The sequence below is a fragment of the Rhinoderma darwinii genome, chromosome 3 (assembly GCF_050947455.1).
Source record: "Rhinoderma darwinii isolate aRhiDar2 chromosome 3, aRhiDar2.hap1, whole genome shotgun sequence".
In the NCBI taxonomy this organism is placed as follows: Eukaryota; Metazoa; Chordata; class Amphibia; order Anura; family Rhinodermatidae; genus Rhinoderma; species Rhinoderma darwinii.
In genome coordinates this window covers 235,604,111-235,621,512 of record NC_134689.1, presented here as the reverse complement: position 1 = coordinate 235,621,512, position 17,402 = coordinate 235,604,111, and the positions used below count along the sequence as shown (strand labels likewise).

The 17,402-nt window shown below is 41.3% G+C and overlaps 1 protein-coding gene across 6 annotated transcripts in view; it reads left to right on the top strand.

Annotated features, from left to right (window-relative positions):
• The window catches only part of AHCYL2 (adenosylhomocysteinase like 2), a 145,289-nt gene extending 131,337 nt beyond the window's left edge, over window positions 1-13,952 (top strand). For all 6 annotated transcript variants that reach the window (XM_075857541.1, XM_075857542.1, XM_075857540.1 and 3 more), the window contains exons 9-17: window positions 1,805-1,868; window positions 2,062-2,150; window positions 2,256-2,326; window positions 2,983-3,077; window positions 5,485-5,583; window positions 7,862-7,930; window positions 8,707-8,785; window positions 8,899-9,019; window positions 9,859-13,952. In XM_075857541.1, coding sequence (XP_075713656.1) covers window positions 1,805-1,868; window positions 2,062-2,150; window positions 2,256-2,326; window positions 2,983-3,077; window positions 5,485-5,583; window positions 7,862-7,930; window positions 8,707-8,785; window positions 8,899-9,019; window positions 9,859-9,865 — 694 coding nt within the window. In that variant the 3' untranslated portion in view covers window positions 9,866-13,952. The remainder of the gene's footprint in view (window positions 1-1,804; window positions 1,869-2,061; window positions 2,151-2,255; window positions 2,327-2,982; window positions 3,078-5,484; window positions 5,584-7,861; window positions 7,931-8,706; window positions 8,786-8,898; window positions 9,020-9,858) is intronic.
• The last annotated feature ends 3,450 nt before the right edge of the window (window positions 13,953-17,402 follow it).

Below are 17,402 nucleotides of genomic sequence, written 5' to 3'. Positions count from 1 at the left end.
GCATAATACTGTGGGCACAATTAGAGGACAACATACTGTGTCCTTGAAGGGGGTTGTAATATATTATTATTATTATACTGTATGGGGGCACCATACCATTTTTTTAATGGTGTGGTGACGAAAGATCATTTCGCACAGGGTGCCATCAATCCTTGGGCCGGCCCTGTGCACAGTTAGAAAATGGTTAATAGCGAGTAGATAAATTGTTTTGTTTGGTCTGTGTCCCAGTTGTAAAGCAATTATCAATGTTTCTTGATTAATATATAACTTGAAAAGACGGCATGGAAAACTAGGGATAATGGCTCTCCTGTTATAGCAGTCCATTGTTGTTTTGTTAGCGTTTGCTACATGTAGATATGAAGAGCAGTGACTTTGATAATGGTAGCTGTGGGGAAAGACCAGGACGTTTTCCGCCTACACAGTACTGTAGGCAAGCAAAAATGCTCTTACATTATCACCTGCTATATGAGATGTGCCCTTGGAACTTTAAGATCAATATTATTGACATAATTTAACTAAATATGGCGGTTCTGAATTATTACAAAGGCATAGTGTGTATGACGAAACGTTGGTTACTTGACCTGAGCATTCCTTGCTTTATAGAAGGCACTGTACAAAAGTGTTCATAGTCTAATTTGGAGAATGAATGGAATACCTAGTCATAAAGGGACATTATACAGGATAACACATTTTGTGTTAATATGTATTTAATGACTTCTATATGTAACATCACAGCAAAAGTTGTGTTTTTGCTGCGATCGTGACAAAAAAAACGTTTTTTTTTTTAATCTAAGGGAAAACGCAGCATTCATGACAAAAAACACATTTTGACCGACGTGTGAACCCAGCCCTCGTCTTCCACCCTTCAGATTTTTAATACCCATCAGGATATCCTGGCATGCTATTTCCAGATAATGTGGACATAGAGATATGTCTTCTGTATTTTAGGTTACACAAAAGAGAATATTTCAGCTGGGCAGAAATGGGTCAGGTACAGTGACAGGCTGTCATTACTACATGGGTTGTGGCAAATAACAAAACTATATATATATTTTTTTTCTTTAGCCAGGACGGGATGTCTATTCACAATCCCGACACTTCGTTAACGTTTCTGTGGTACTTGCAGCAGAGCAAGCGTAATCTCGCGAGATCACACTGTAAATGACAGGTTACAGGGAGATTACGATTTGCTCTGCTTTATCGACCAAACAAACGTTAACAAAGTGTCGGGACTGTGAATAGACATCCCGTCCTGTCTGGAAGGAATGTCTATTCACAGTCTAAACACTTCAGTAATGTAAATATGTCAGTATAAGACAGCACATAGTGAATAACGCAGTGTCACTATGCGCTGACTAAATGAATGGAGAGAAGTGCATGACGCTGATTGGTCAGCGTCATACGCTCCTCTGTACAACGCCCACTTGGTCTAAAGTAAAAACACGCCCACTTGGGCATTAAGAAACTAATTAGCATAAAGCTAAAATCGCTCCTAACGTGGTAAAAATAGATTGTATTTCTAAATAAAAAGCACTGCTGTCACCTACATTATAGCGCCGATCTTCTTATGTAGGAAATAGGGCACTTCTAATGTGGTGACAGAGCCTCTTTAATCATTTACCAGATAATAGCCAATGTATAGTAAATGAGTTGGTATAATGCTTTTCTTGGATGAAGTAATGAGACGCCATACGCCTATTTAAATTGGGGGTTCAAGTTGTGTTCATCTGTTCTCGTTACACTTGTAAGATTATACCACAGTCCTTTTTGAAAGACTAATAAAAAATGCATATTTATTTTCCAGTTTGAAACGGACAACAGATATGATGTTTGGTGGGAAGCAGGTTGTGGTGTGTGGCTATGGAGAGGTGAGTACCTCAGCACGGTCTCTTCTAATGTTAATGTTTTATATTTTAAACTCTCCTCATTGAAGCTAGTCTATTAATATAATTTGTCTCCTCTTTTTATACGTATTGCAAATCTGTTCAATACAGAATGAATTAACATCTGATCGGATATGTTTAGCGTTGTGCTAGAATGTAACAAAGTGACTTCCTTTAGGTTGGTAAGGGATGTTGTGCTGCTCTTAAGGCCATGGGATCTATTGTGTATGTGACAGAAATTGACCCAATCTGTGCTCTCCAGGCTTGGTAAGTATGAGAGATAAATGTCCAGCTGTGAGCTACTGCATGTATATAATATAGCTTGCCAAAAACTGCTCTTCAATGGGCCTACCCGTATGCTTCATCTTACAGCATGGATGGCTTCAGGCTTGTCAAACTCAATGAGGTGATCAGGCAAGTGGATATTGTCATCACATGCACAGGTATGATATTTCAGAACTAGTTTTGTAATCTATATATTCCTTGTACCCGTTTCTCCAACAATGGCCATTGTGATTAATCGCATGTGTACAGAGTTTTTGCCATAGGAAGCAAACAATCCCTTTACAACAATAATTTGGCACAGGCCTGTCCTCCTCTGCTGTGACCTGAGAGACTCCTGTCAGCGGTTCTTGTTAATTTAAAGCAATTGCTACCAATCATTCATACACCTAATGATACAATGATATCTAATTATTGTTATTGCATCAAAAATCATAGCGTGCAAATGTCCTGTTGGTTAAGAGATGGATTGCGGATATCTGGATACATGTGCTTGTTGTAGCATTGCAGAAATAAGTAACCTTGTATCAAAAAAAATAATTGACAGCCCTGCTGTATGAAGAATAATAGTGCTGTTGGCCGAAGCAAGGTTCTAGGCATCTATTTGATCATGCAGCTCAAGAAATCAAAGTAAACCCCATTATTTTTTTTATTTTTGTTTATTTATCTTTTTTACCGCAAATCCTATTCCCTTGGTTTTTATATTGAATTGGCCATAGCAAATATCCATATATTTTCTAAATTGTGTACAGATTTTATTTGCGAGATGTAACTAAAAAGTATAGCCTGCCACTGTAATATTTTGTGGATCCATTAGGGAACAAGAATGTGGTGACTAGAGAACACTTAGATCGTATGAAGAACGGCTGTATTGTCTGCAACATGGGGCACTCCAACACTGAGATAGATGTGGTAAGTAGCGATACATTGGGGAGGACCTCTTGAATATATGCATGGGGCATTACCCTACATGTGAATCAGTTAAGAGCTCATGTACTAAAAGGAAAAATGTTGTATGGTCTGTTATGTTAGGATCCCTTTTGTCGTCCTCATTTCTTTTGACAGGAAAGTAGGAATTGTACTTTAGCCCCTTCCCTCCGCAGCCATTTTTCAGATTTCCATTTTAGTTTCTTCCTCCCCACCTTCCAAAAGCCATAACTTTTTTGGTTTTTTTCTGTCGATATAGCCATATAAGGGCTATTTTTTTTTTTTCTTGCGGGATGCATTTTAGATTTTAATAGCACCATTTACTATACCATAGTACTATATAATGTACTGGGAAAACGAAATTTTTATTTTTTATTTTGATCAATATAGTTTTTATTAAGTTTGAAAGTAATAGAAAAACAACCTCTAACATGAGGTGAAGAAATTGTTTTCACAATATGTAGGTAAGAATATATAGGTAAGAAAAACAAATTCATACATTAAATCCAATACTGTAGCATAAATGGAAAACAATATTCCATTGCATAACAGTTGACAATAAGCGATAAGGCTATAATGAAAGCACTACTGTTTTACAGTGAGAAGACCATACTTTTGAAAATAGAATTATGATTGAGAAAGATTGATATTCTTGGAGACTGTTCCTTCTCCCTAATTTCTACCAGTCTCTCCAGTACAAGGCAAACTTTTCAAACCCATGTGTCCTAATAGCCCAATTATTAGTTCGGCTTCAGTGAACACATCAGCACATTTCCATTTGCGGGTGATCATTAGTCTAGCAGCCAAGAGAATATCCCTCCCTGCCATTGAATACAATCTATATTCATGAAACATAGTGCCAAACTGGGGTTTAAAGAAATTGGCATACCTGAAACCTTGGATGTCAGTTGGGAAGAAATATTCCATAAATTGTGGAAAAAGCTGCACTCCCACCAGGTATGTAGCTATGTACCCCTCTCTCCACATCCTCTCCAGCATAAATCTGAAGCAGAGGAAGACCTTTTCGAGAGACAAACTGGGGTAAGATACCATCGTAAAATGATCTTCTGCGACATCTCCCAGTGGACTGAGCTGTTGGACACTTTTTTTGACAATTGCCATAGCTTTAAACCATTTCTACAATGGCGACACAAGGTTCAATTCAAATTCCCATTTAACTATATAAAAGGGTTTTACCTAGGAAGTTTGTCAGAGAAAAATAATAGGCCCTGGCGGGCTCAGAAGGGGCGAGAAACAAACGAAAGAAAATGTTATTTTGTGGAATGGGGAAAAAAATCAGGGATTCCTCCTTTTTTTTTTATTTCCGTATATTTTGTTTTTTTACAGTGATCACCATTCGGTGAAAACAACATATTATCTTTACTCTGCGGATCGATAGGATTACGGCAACACCAAATTTATATATATATATATATATATATATATATGTATGTGTGTGTGTGTGTGTATGTGTGTGTGTGTGTGTGTGTATATATATATATATATATATATATATATATATAATTTAATTTATTTACCCTGAATTTTGTTCTTTGTTGCCACATTCTGGGAACCATAACTTTTTTTAATTATTTTTTTTTGAGCGATGCGAGGGTTTATTTTTTGCGGGGTAAACTGTAATTTTTATTCGTACCATTTTGGGGTACAAAACTCATCACTCTTTTTAATTTTTTTTGTTTTTAAGTTTAGGTGACCAATAATAGCGATATCGGCATTTTTTTTATTTTTTTTTTACAGTGTTAACTAATGCTATATTGTTTTAGTTTAGACTTTTACGGGCACGACGATACCAGTTATGTTAAAAAAAAATAATTGTTTTTACATTGCTTTTTGGGGAAAATGGGAAAGGGTTTTTATTTTAAACTTTTTAAATATAGGGGACTAACAAAATAAACATTGATCGTTGAAACAGCGATTGTTGGATTGCTTGCACGATATACTGCAATACTAATGTATTGCAGTATACCGTGATTTTGATAGGCTGCCATGAAGCCCTGACTCCGGCAGGACTGAGTAGGAGCACAAAAAATGGCAGACCTGTGGCCTTTCATAAGGCCCCCCAGGCTGGAAAGACATCCATTGGCACCCTGTGATGGCGTTATTTTGGGGACGTCCGAAGAAGCCGCCCCTTCATAACGGCTTAGATGGCAGGGTCGCTATTGACCGTGGGATCTAAGGGGTTAAACGAGTGGGACCCACCCCCTGTTGCACTGAAGTGTCGACTGTTTCGTACAGCCGACACGTTCATCTTATGGACCCTGAACTCAGGAAGGCGCTAACAGAACTCCACTGTTTTGAAACCTCTCTTTTTCAGCAGTGTTGGATATGGAAAGTGTCCCCTAATTGATAAATTTCTTTATTCTCTTCTCAGGCAAGCCTGCGCACTCCTGAATTGACATGGGAGCGGGTTCGGTCTCAAGTTGACCATGTCATCTTCCCTGATGGCAAGAGGATTGTTCTTTTGGCTGAGGTACTATATCCCTCCTATACTGTATTTCCGCACTTATTGTATTGGGGCTTATTAACAAATCACAGACCCATAGACTGTGTTCTCATGTTGCAAAAGTACTGCGGCCAAGGTGCACCCACGATGTAGATTAGTGCAGTTTGCACATTTACTGCAGGTAAACGCACTTTCATTGTTAATTTGCAAGGCGTGCTTATCTACATGCCGACGCAGGTTCAGCCCCATTGGGGGCATTTAGAGACCCCAGCCTTATACTCCGATCAGCCGTAACATAAGCGATTAGAATAACACTGATTATCTCATTGCAAAGGCACCTGTCAAGGGGTGCGATACATTAAACAGCAAGTGAACGGTCAGGTCTTGAAGTTGAGGATTTTGTAGCAGGAAAAATGGGCAAGTGTAATGATCTGAGCGACTGACCAGGGCCAAATTATGATGACTGATCAGTGTGTCCATGCTGACCACTGTCCACTGCGGAAAATACCTACAATGGGCAAGTGAGCATTAGAACTGGACCATGGAGCAATGGAAGAAGGTGGCTGGTCTGATGAATCTTGGTTTCTTTACATCATGTGGATTGCCGGGTGCGTGTACGTCACTTACCTGCACTATGGGGAGAAGGCAAGCTGGCGGAGGCAGTGGATATTACTTTGACATGTACCACCTAACTAAAAATTGTTGCAAACCAAATACACCACTTCAGGGTAACAGTATTACCGAATGGCAGTGGCCTCTTTCAGCAGGATAATGCGCCCTGCCACACTACAAAAATTGCCCAGAAATGTATTAAGCAAGATGGCTGTCAGAAAATCATTACTTAAATTGCCCCTGGCATACTAAAGAAAAGTTCTAATCGAATCCATAGTTTCCAAATGGTTGTATAAAGAAATTTAAAGGCACAACTTTTTTTTTTTTATATATAGCCTAAATTGTGCCCTTTAACTTCGTGGCTAGACAGCTGCCTACTTTGCCAACCCCTTGTCTCATGTTTGCCATGCAAGCTCCACCTCGCAACTTGCAGGACTTGAATGATTTACTTCTAACATTGGTGCCAGACTCTACACAATATTAGACAAGTGCTTTTCGGCTTTATTCACACGGCGGTGAAAAAAAAGGGGCATTAAAAGCGGATCAACTATCAGTTTTTCATGGCCGTTTTGCATCAGTGTGTCAATTTTCAACCATTTCGAGTTAGTCTCTGAGGTTTTAATGGCTGTTCGCCATCCGTTTTTCATGGCCGTTAAAAAAACAACATATAAAAAAATACTAGATTTAATTTGTCTTATTATATATAATTTTTTAAATTTTTTTTTTTATTCAAACCCCCTGAAAACACCATAGTGCCCACTGTAGATAGTGCCCACATATAAGGTGCCACAGTGCACCTTATATGTAGCGCCACGCCCCACCCTCCCCTGTAGATAGCGCTATTGGGCCTCCCTCTAGGATCAGAATTCCCAGCCAGAGCGTTGCCGATGCTCTAGCCGTGGGATTCCGCGCCAGAAGGATCCCTTACGTCACTGTCCATATATGGATAGTAATGCCAGAGGCTCCTCCAGGAGCGGAATCGCTGGCCAGAGCGTCAGCAACGTTCTGGCCGGGGATTCCGCACCAGAAGGATCCGCTAATGTCACTGTCCATATAGGGACAGTGACGTGAGGGGGCTCTGGCTCTTAAAGTAGCGCTGTGCCCTGGGATTCCTCTTGGCCAGGATCAGTTTTTAACGGCCCTCACAAGGATTTATTCCTGAAAAACGGCCATTAAAAACTGATCCATTTAGTTCTTTGGGGGTTGTCTGGCCGTGAAAACAGCCAAAAATAGGACATCTTATTTTTTGCCGGCCAGTGTTCACGGCTCATTAAAAACATGGCAGTGTGAGTACAGCCATAGAACTACATTGTTCTGAAAACGCCCATGTGACGGCTGTTAAAAAACGTCCGTCATGTGGCCGCTTTTCCCTGTTGTTTGAATGTAGCCTTAGTGTTATGGCTGGACTGTCTACATTAACTGAATTCGTATTTTGTTTATATTCTTAAATAAATTTAAGTACAAAGAAACCTGGACAGCAGTGGCAAAAACCCGACGTTTAGGGATATACTTTGGATGTTCTATACAGCTAATTTTTTTTTAAGGTGTGGGTTCCCTGATACTTATAAAATACTGATCAGTTTCCCTTTCCTGTGACTTTATTTTTTTCGTGACCGATCACTGAACTTGTCAGGCGTAATGAATGTGTTGGAAAATATTTGTTTCTAATTGTTTTCTGTAATTTTTCTCACAGGGACGGCTGCTTAACCTCAGCTGTTCTACTGTTCCCACTTTCGTGTTATCCATTACTGCTACCACACAGGTCAGTATTTCACAGTTCTACATCAGAATTATATATCTTGCTTTGTAATGTGCTAAAAGTATGAAGTTCATTATAAAACACTTGATTCTTGACAATTCTTAAAGTATGTTATAGTAAGATTACTTTACTCCTAATTTTAGCAGTCGATAGTTTGCACTTGTCCAATCGTAAAGCTGGCCATACACTTGACATTTTGGATGTCTGAAAAGGCCGGATTAGCCCCTTTTTCTGCCGTCTGTCTGACTAACGCTGATTGGACAGACCTATCTGTAGAAAACGTAATTTTCTTTGTTGGGTTTTCTTTGGTCATTGTGGGGTGCAGTCATTGGAAAGTCGTTGGTGCCAAACAGATCTGTATCCCATCTATAGAAGCCCAGACCAGGCCACAAATCAAGGCAGAGATCATTGGGCAATTTGTTTTATCGCGTTGTCATCTAAAACCACAACCTTCACAGTCTGACCTTATACAACAAGCCATCCAGAAAACTCCCGTCTGAAATCACAGAATGGTCAGATTTAGATAACCAGTACAATGCTCTAAAAATACCATATCCAAAGCTTCTTAGATCCTTAATTTCACTACAACAACTATTTTCGTGAACGCTGCCACCACAGTATAATTGTCCCCTAGTTACCAAACAACTAGAAAAAAGATTTAGAAAGTATTTATGAATATTCTTTACATATCTTGATGATTAGCGTTTCTATATTAGTCTGCATTACAGCTCTCTTCATTGTCCTCTGCTACCCTGACCCACTTGTCTGCACATTCATAGGCACTCGCACTCATAGAACTTTACAATGCCCCTGAGGGTCGCTACAAGCAGGATGTCTACCTCTTGCCTAAGAAAATGGGTAAGTGTTTCAGTTATTACAACTGCATGTAGTTTTACACATGTTATACGATTTTAGATTTGGCTTTACAATCCTTGCATACATTTGAACTGGATGTTTTTCTTACAATTTAGATGAATATGTGGCAAGCCTCCATCTTCCCACATTTGATGCCCACCTGACTGAACTTTCCGATGAGCAGGCCAAATATCTTGGTCTGAATAAGAATGGCCCATTCAAACCAAACTACTATAGGTATGTACTTTTTTGCTTTTGCAGTTAGTCACTTTTAAAGGGGTTGTCCCAGAATGGACAATTATCACCTATCCACAGGATAAGTGATAATTGTGTGATCGCTGGGGGCCCACCGCTGAGATACCCACTGATTGTAAGAAGCGGGCCCTGAACCCCTTGTTCCTCCTCACTGCTCTACAGCAATAAGGGAGGAATTCGAATGGAGCGACTGACGAGCATGCGCGCTGCTGCTCCATTCAAAGTCTATGCGAATGACGGAAACAGCCGAGTATAGTGTTTGGCTGTTTCAGTCAGTTCCATAGACATTAAATAGAGTAGTGGGCGCATGCTTGGCTGCCTCTCCATTAAAATTCCTCCCTTACTGCATTCGAGCAGGGAGGAGGAATGGGGCTTTAGAGACCCAGATTCTCACAATCGATGGGACCCCAGTGATAGGTGGATAGGTGATAATTGCCCGTTCTGGGAAAAAGACATTAATCTCCTATGAGTCTACATGAAGCTGGGATCCTTATCTACTTAGAACCCCATGACATAGTCATGGGAACCTTAAAGTTCCTGCTGTATGACATAAATGTACGTCGTTAGGATGGTACGGACACAGGAGCTGTGCCTGCCCATCACTGGTGGTGCCAGCTCGTTCTTTTATACGTTTCCTCACTTTAGAATATATTACCGGTGTTGATTGAGGGATAAAAATGGCGTGAACAAGGCAATATAGTATTTTCCTAGTGTATCTTTATTAGCAGGTATACACAGTCTTGGTATCTTATAATATCCATCTGTACTACTGATCCAACCAGTGCTGGAATTTTCTCCAATGTTTTTGTTTTCCCTTTTAGGTATTGAGTTCATCTGAATACCACAAAAAAAAGCTGTGGAAAGATGGGGGATTCTGGAATAAATCAAATGAAAATATGAAGCGTTTCGCAGCCAGTGTACAGCCAGCGCTTACTACAAGAACTGGACTTTCTGCCATATTAGCAAACATTATATTAGGGTATTTATTAAAGTGAAGATGCCTAGAATATACTGTCTGTGCTAATCCACAGATTGCTGGGGTGTTCTGTTTGGTTTTTTTTTGTTTTGTTTTTTAAGGGGGTGGGGGCTTGTTTTTAGATCCTTGAGTCCCTCCAGATTTATGCTGTACTTATCCATTAACACTACTCATCCCAGCAGCACATGGGAAGGGGAACAAGTTAACAAGCATGAATCAGGAAATGAAAATGAATTTATTTTGCATTAACTTGCATTTTTATTTTCTCTTTTAATATTGATTATTCTGAAGGATGCGAAGTGTGGATGTCTTAAAAGAAAACTGTAAAGTGACCTAAATCTATTTTATTGTGGTTTTTAATCGTGATGGGGTTTTTGTGTCTTTGGGTTTTTGTTTTTCTTTTCTCTTGTGTCAGGTAATGGAAATGATCGTATTATTAACCTCCACCTCTTAAGCTGCTGTGATGCCTCTAAAATGTTACGACACTACGTAGTCATTCACTAAACTGTGATACCTGTTGGTAGCTACATGATTAAATTAATGCAAAACATAATGATCCACGCTTGTACATTTTGCATTATTCCATATGAAGTGCTGACTTTTTACTGAATCTTTGTGCTACTTTTTAGGGTGTGTTCACATCAGCGTTCGGTTCCGCTAGACCTTTCCGTCGGAGGAACGCAACGGAAATGCAAACGGAAACTATTGCTTCCAATTACATTACCATTGATTTAAATGGTATTACTTCTGTTGCAAATGGTTTCTGTTTGTTTCCGTTCCGTAAAGGTTTTCTTTTACGGAAACAATAGCGATGTCGACTGCGCTATTGTTTGTGCTTAAAAAAGAAACCTTACACAACGGAAACCATTTGCGACGGAAGCATTACCATTGAAATCAATGGAAATGCAAATGGAAGCTATGGTTTCCGTTTTCATTTCCGTTGATGGGTTCCTCCAATGGAAAGGTCTAGCGGAACCCATCAACGGAATTGAATACTGGGTGAACACAGCCTTACTCTGAATTAATGAAGTGTACTGCTGCTGTCTGCCGTTTTTTATTTTAATTCATAGATTGACTGCCACCAAGTTAATAACATTTTTAACATGTAATGTCAAGAGTCAGTTTCCAGCTGTGGCCCCTCATATTTTCCTTGTGAGGATTCCCTTTCCTGAGATCAAGAGGCGTAGCGGTTTTCTTCGCTCTCGTGCCACCTACCCCCCAGTAAGTGTATGTTCACATGGTATTTAGGTGAGGCTGAAAAAAGTCGCTTAATCTGCCTCCAAATCAGCCTGTCATGCATACTGTTTTAGCTGCTGCTTTTGGCATATTTTGACGCAAAAAAGATCACTCCTTGCATTTGACTGTTTTTCGGCTTATTATTTTAATGGGAATTTGTGGTGTTGATTCTGCGCCAAGATAGGGCAGCTGGCTTCTTTTTTTTTTGCGCTGCTGATTTTGCTTCGGCGGTCTGTATGATTCTCAATGGGATCCAAAAGAGGCATTTTCCATGCGGATTCAGTCACTGAAAAGTGTCACTTTGTGTGTGAAAAAGGCCATGTGACAGAGCTTAGAGAACAAATGAATCTCTAGACAAAAACTTAAGACTATTTTGGGTAGACGTGAAGACTCAAAGGTGTTCATTCTAATCTTGTCAAATGAAAGGTTAGTAAGAGAATTCCCTATTTTCTTTTCCTTATCCTGGCAATGTTGATAATCTGCCATGACGTTTCCAATATCCTGTTTGGAGTCTTAGGCTTTCTGCACACGGGACCAAAATGATTTGGAATTTCCTTCTGGAAATCCCGCAATGTATTACAGTAGCAGATAACCAAGTTGAGAAATTGACCTGTGGTGCGGATTCTTGATCTACAGCATGTCAAATTATCTTCCGTAAATTCCACAGCATTTCTATCCCGTGTACAAGAGGCTTTGGCATTTCATATTTACCTTTTTAGTTGAACCTGAGGAATAGATTGCACACGGGTGCAAGGTGAATCTCCCAAGGTCATAAAAAGGCAAAATTAAGCAGCATTCTACTTTTTAGATGACTACACGTAATTGTATAACATTTCTGGCCACCTCTGTAGGTTTTCTGACCATTGAGAGGTAAAGCAAATGTTACCAATTGAACCTCTGATGAATTCATTATTAAGTGGGATGCTTTGTCTCTGCAGCACAGCATACTGTTTTCTGGGGCCTTTATTCTGTCCTAAACGTTCTATACTAATAAGCATATAGAAAATAATCGAAATGAATTGCTGCTAAAGGACAGAAACCTATGTTTTTTTTTACTACTGTATAACATATTTCTCAGTGCGAGGCTTACTAGTCTTATCTATGTGTACAATTTAATAGAATGCATTATCTACACTTCCTTCTACTTGCCCCTAGAGGTGGTTCATTAGCCCAACTCTGACCACTGAATGAAAGGCTTTGTTTATGTATATCAAATGACTAGAAGTTTCTTATTAATTTGCCAGCAGTAGTTAATCTTATTGAGCCACCCTCACCAAAGGGACCCTACACATTCCCTGCTAAAGCTGTGAATTCCTCCTAATCTGTTCCTAATAGCAGCCACCCACGAGCTCCCACTTGACAGCTTTGCTGAAAAAGCTACATTTGTGTAGCTATAACATTTTTGGCATGTCTCAAAGTTTCTCTATATATATATATATATATATATATATAGATATATCTATATATAGATATATCTATATATATATAGATATATCTATATAGATATACATATATAGATATATATAATATTATATCTGCTCAATTTTCTAGTTAATACCCTGCTAGGAGACTAAAGGCCCAATTACAGCGATCAGCCGAAAAAAGCGTGCCAACTATTGTTTATCGACTGATCGCATCTTTTATGCAGCCTTATCAGCACATCTGCCCATGTAAACGGGGTGTGCATCCAACAATATACAAACTGTATGGGGTCGAACGATCATATCGATCGTTCGTCCCCATACAGTTTGCATTGGTCTGTGTAAAAGGGTCTTTAAACCAGCGTCGATCTACTTGTTATAGGCAGAAAACTGCCTGTGTAAAGAGACTTTAAGCCAAGTATTAGCGCTTCCTGGCCCGTCTCATAGATCTAAAGATTCTATTCTCCTTTATTTTACTGCCCCACAGTGGTTTGCTAGCAGAACTTGCGGGAAAAAAAAATATTTTAATATATTTGATAGGTTATTAATTTTACAAATCAGTGTTTTTTTTTTTCTTTTGGCTACTTGTTCCGCCAGACACATACGCACGAGGCCAGATTTATTATTGCCTGAATCAATATTCGTGAAGATCAAATCACTAGGAACTATAAACCAAAGCATGAAATCCACCGGCCGTTTTGCCGCCTTAAATTAATTATGTGGAGAGATAGATATATATATATATATATATATATATATATATATATATATATATATATATATATTCAGATTACAGTATGGCTTCTCCACTGTGTATAGTTGACTGATTCACTGTAGTTCTAATTAAACTATAGAAGTGCATCTTCTGGATGTCTTTAGAATATCACTTGCATCCTATCACTCCTGAAGCTCAAGGGTTTCTTTAAACCGTTAAGTCTTGTTTTGGTGTCCGGAATTCTCCATTATAAGGGACATAGATTATCTTCAGACTAACCGGATATAAAGTATACCAGCAAAATGTATTTAAGAGCTGTTGTTTGGGCATTGACTAACATTAAACCTCAATGTTGCTGGTATGCGATGCACAGTCCACTGTAGCTTTCTCAGCAGCAGAGAAGTCTGACAGTCTACATTTATTGTCCTGTACCGCAGTCAGAAAGGCGATGCAGTGTTCACAGCCACATTATTCTTAATAGTTTACATTTTAATGTATGAGTGATTGTATTAGATCAGCAATAAGGAATCTGTAATCTTAAACATGAATAAAATAATGGAAAATAAATTACATGTTGTAAAGCATTTTTTTTTCTCCCAAGAAAATCCCGCTATGTGCTCCACCCCACTAGTATTGTTCAGCATACTGCTTATTCAGTATATGTACAGTGAAACCTCCCCAGATAACCATCCATTTGAGATGACCCCCAACCCTATCCAGACAGAATTTTTCTGTGATGGATTCTCTCCCCATTATAGTCTATGGGACATACCCCTCCTATAAGCACACCACCCTTTATCCCAGACACACTTTTGGGCACATTTTTCAATGAGAACCCCTTTGAAAAGAGATCACAAATTGTACTTACATGCACTGTGAATCATCTGGATGTGGGTCTGCTGGACGTAGAGAGCAGGAGACTTGTTTGGCACATTAGGGTACAGAAGCTGCCAACATTGCGCTGCCTGACTGGAGCAGAGAGCAGGAGGGAATGCTTTTCCAGCACCATAGAGGGAGGATGAAGGGTGCAGCACGCATCATGCCGCAATGAACAGCCGATCCGATTGCTGAGCAAGGGAGCCTGCAGACTGCACTGAGAGGGACATATGGAGAAAGGAGGCTCATCTCAGAATGAGGGGAGCCATGGTGAGAGGAGACATGCTGGTGTACTGTATAAGAATGAGAGGGAAGCCATGCTGGGGACCAGGTATACAGTGGGGGATCCATGCTGGGGTCCAGGTATGCAGTGGGGGAGACATACTGGGGACCAGCTATGCAGGGGGAGCCATGCTGGGGACCAGGTATGCAGTGGGGGAGCCATGCTGGGGACCAGGTAGGCAGTGGGGGAGCCATGCTGGGTGCCAGGTATGCAGTGGGGGAGCCATGCTGGGTGCCAGGTATGCAGTGGGGGAGCCATGCTGGGTGCCAGGTATGTAGTGGGGGAGCCATGCTGGGTGCCAGGTATGCAGTGGGGGAGCCATGCTGGGTGCCAGGTATGCAGTGGGGGAGCCATGCTGGGTGCCAGGTATGCAGTGGGGGAGCCATGCTGGGTGCCAGGTATGCAGTGGGGGAGCCATGCTGGGTGCCAGGTATGCAGTTGGGGAGCCATGCTTGGGGCCAGGTATGCAGTGGGGGAGCCATGCTGGGGACCAAGTATGCAGAGGGGGAGCCATGCTGGGGACCAAATATGATTTGGCCATTCTGAACTGGGAGAGGAAGTTGTCACCATTGGGGCAGATTGGGAGCCACCTATGGTTGTGTGTGGGCTGGGGCGACTAGTTTACAGTACTGTGGTTGTTTTATTAGTCCTAGTCAGTGCCTGGTTCTGTGTAATATGCTGATGTGATGCCAAGCACTTCTGCTATCAAAACCCTCATTCTTATACTTGTCCACAACAGGTAATGATGTAGGAAAATTTGCATGCTGTACTACCAGAGAACTTGTCATTAAACACAGAAGACATGATTTTGGGCTGTTTATTTGGGTTTGTGTGCCGTACAATTTGCTGACTGCATCAGACCGTTTTCACCTGCATGCTGTGTACTTTTTTCTTTGAGAGGACCAGCCCCTTAAATTCAGTGGCATAGCTAAAGGTTCATGGGCCCCGCTGCAAAAATTCCTACTTGGGCCCCCCAACTTCACTTCATGGCCGACGGCCCACAACTTTCAGCTGCATTGTTGGGTCTCTTAAGTGACAGTATCACACATGAGAAGTATAAGAATACGTCATGGGCCCTGTATCATATCCTATCTTCCTTGCTCCTGAATCGGGTCATCTCCAGCTCGGTGTGCAGCGTGGGTTCTGATGCCATTCCTCGTCACGAAGTTGTGCACAGCGCACATAACGTTGTGACGCTGAAAGAAGTCATGACTCAACCCCCCCTGGACCTGACTCAGGAGCGAGGTGGGTAAGTATATTGTTACTGAAGTAACAGGGGCCTGTGTAGTTTACTGCATAGACTCCAGTTACTACAATAGCTGCAGATAGAAATGGGGTGGGGGGCCATGGGTCCCACTGGCTTTGGGGCCCGGTCGCCAATACAACCGTTATAGCTACGCCACTGCTTTAGGTCTATTTTTCCTTGTAATTTTGGGTGGTCGGCTCAAAGCGGTTTCACTGTATCTTTTGAGAACTTAAAGCTCCTTCTAGTGGTGACTGCAACCAGCCAAAACGTTATATGTAACAGAGTGCTGTTCTGATCGTGAGATCCACATCCCTTGCCTACATACACATCTATTATGAAAGTAATCGGTACAGAATTTTAGCCCTAAAAACGAAGTTAAACAGTGGATATTAATCCCTTCACGCCTGCCATATGGCTATATACGTTACAACTGCCAATGCCCCGTGCAGTTAGTATGTATATATATATATTATATAGACATTGACATCCCGGAACGGGTTTAACGAGTGCAGTGTTGCTTCAGTGTGAGAGCCTCGGAATACACCCCCCACTATAGATAGTGCCACCCACAACCCCCTGTATGTAGCGCAAAACCCTCTGTAGATAGCGCCACCTAACCTCCCTCCAGCATCGGAATCCCCGGCCAGCGCTCTGGCCAAGGATTCCCCGTCGTCTCTTCATCCCCGCTGTAGATAATGCCACCCCCCCCCCCCCCTGCTGTAGATAGCATCACACCCCCCACTGTAGATAGCACCACCTGAACTGTCTAGGAGCGGAATCCTCGGTGTCCGATCACACTGGCTGGGGATTCCGCGTCTAGAGAGCCCCTAACGTCACTGTCCAATTGGACAGTGGCGTTAGTGGCACTCACTAGGAGCAGAATCCCCAGCCAACACTCTGGCCGGGGATTCCGCTACTGGTGAAGCCCCTGGTGTACTATCCATATATGGAGAATGACGTCAGGGGCTACTCCTGGAGCGGAATCACCGCTATGGCAGGGAATTCCGCTTTTAAAGTTAACCCCTGACGTCACTGTCCATATATGGACGAAGACATTAGGGGCTTCCTGAATCATCGGCCAGAGGGATTTCGCTCCTACAGGGAGCTACGGTGGTGCTGTTTACAGGGGGGTTGGCGCTATCTGCAGGGGCGGGTGACGCTATGTACAGGGCTGTGGCGCTATTTACATGGGCACTGGCATTATATTGGCACTACCTACAGGGGACACTGGTGCTGTGTGGGCATTGCCAACATAGTGCCAGTTCTCCCTGTAGATAATGTGGAAATATCTACAGTGGTATTGTCACGATCTACACGGGCACTGTGGTGTTTTCAGGGGGTTTGGGCAGAAGACCCCTAACGATATAAAAAAAACTGGATGAATTTTTTTTTTTTGAAAGTCCATGGAACACAGATAGCAAATGGCGGTTAAAAACGGTCAGACGGCTGGGAATGGATTCAAATTTTGAGACACATTGATGCATAACAGCCAAGAAAAACTGACTGATCTGTTGTTGACTGCCATTTTTTTAATGGTTATGTTTTGTATATAGCCCTCTTCACTCTCCGCTCACAGTGATCCCGGGTGACAGAGAGAAGAGGACTAATTGTT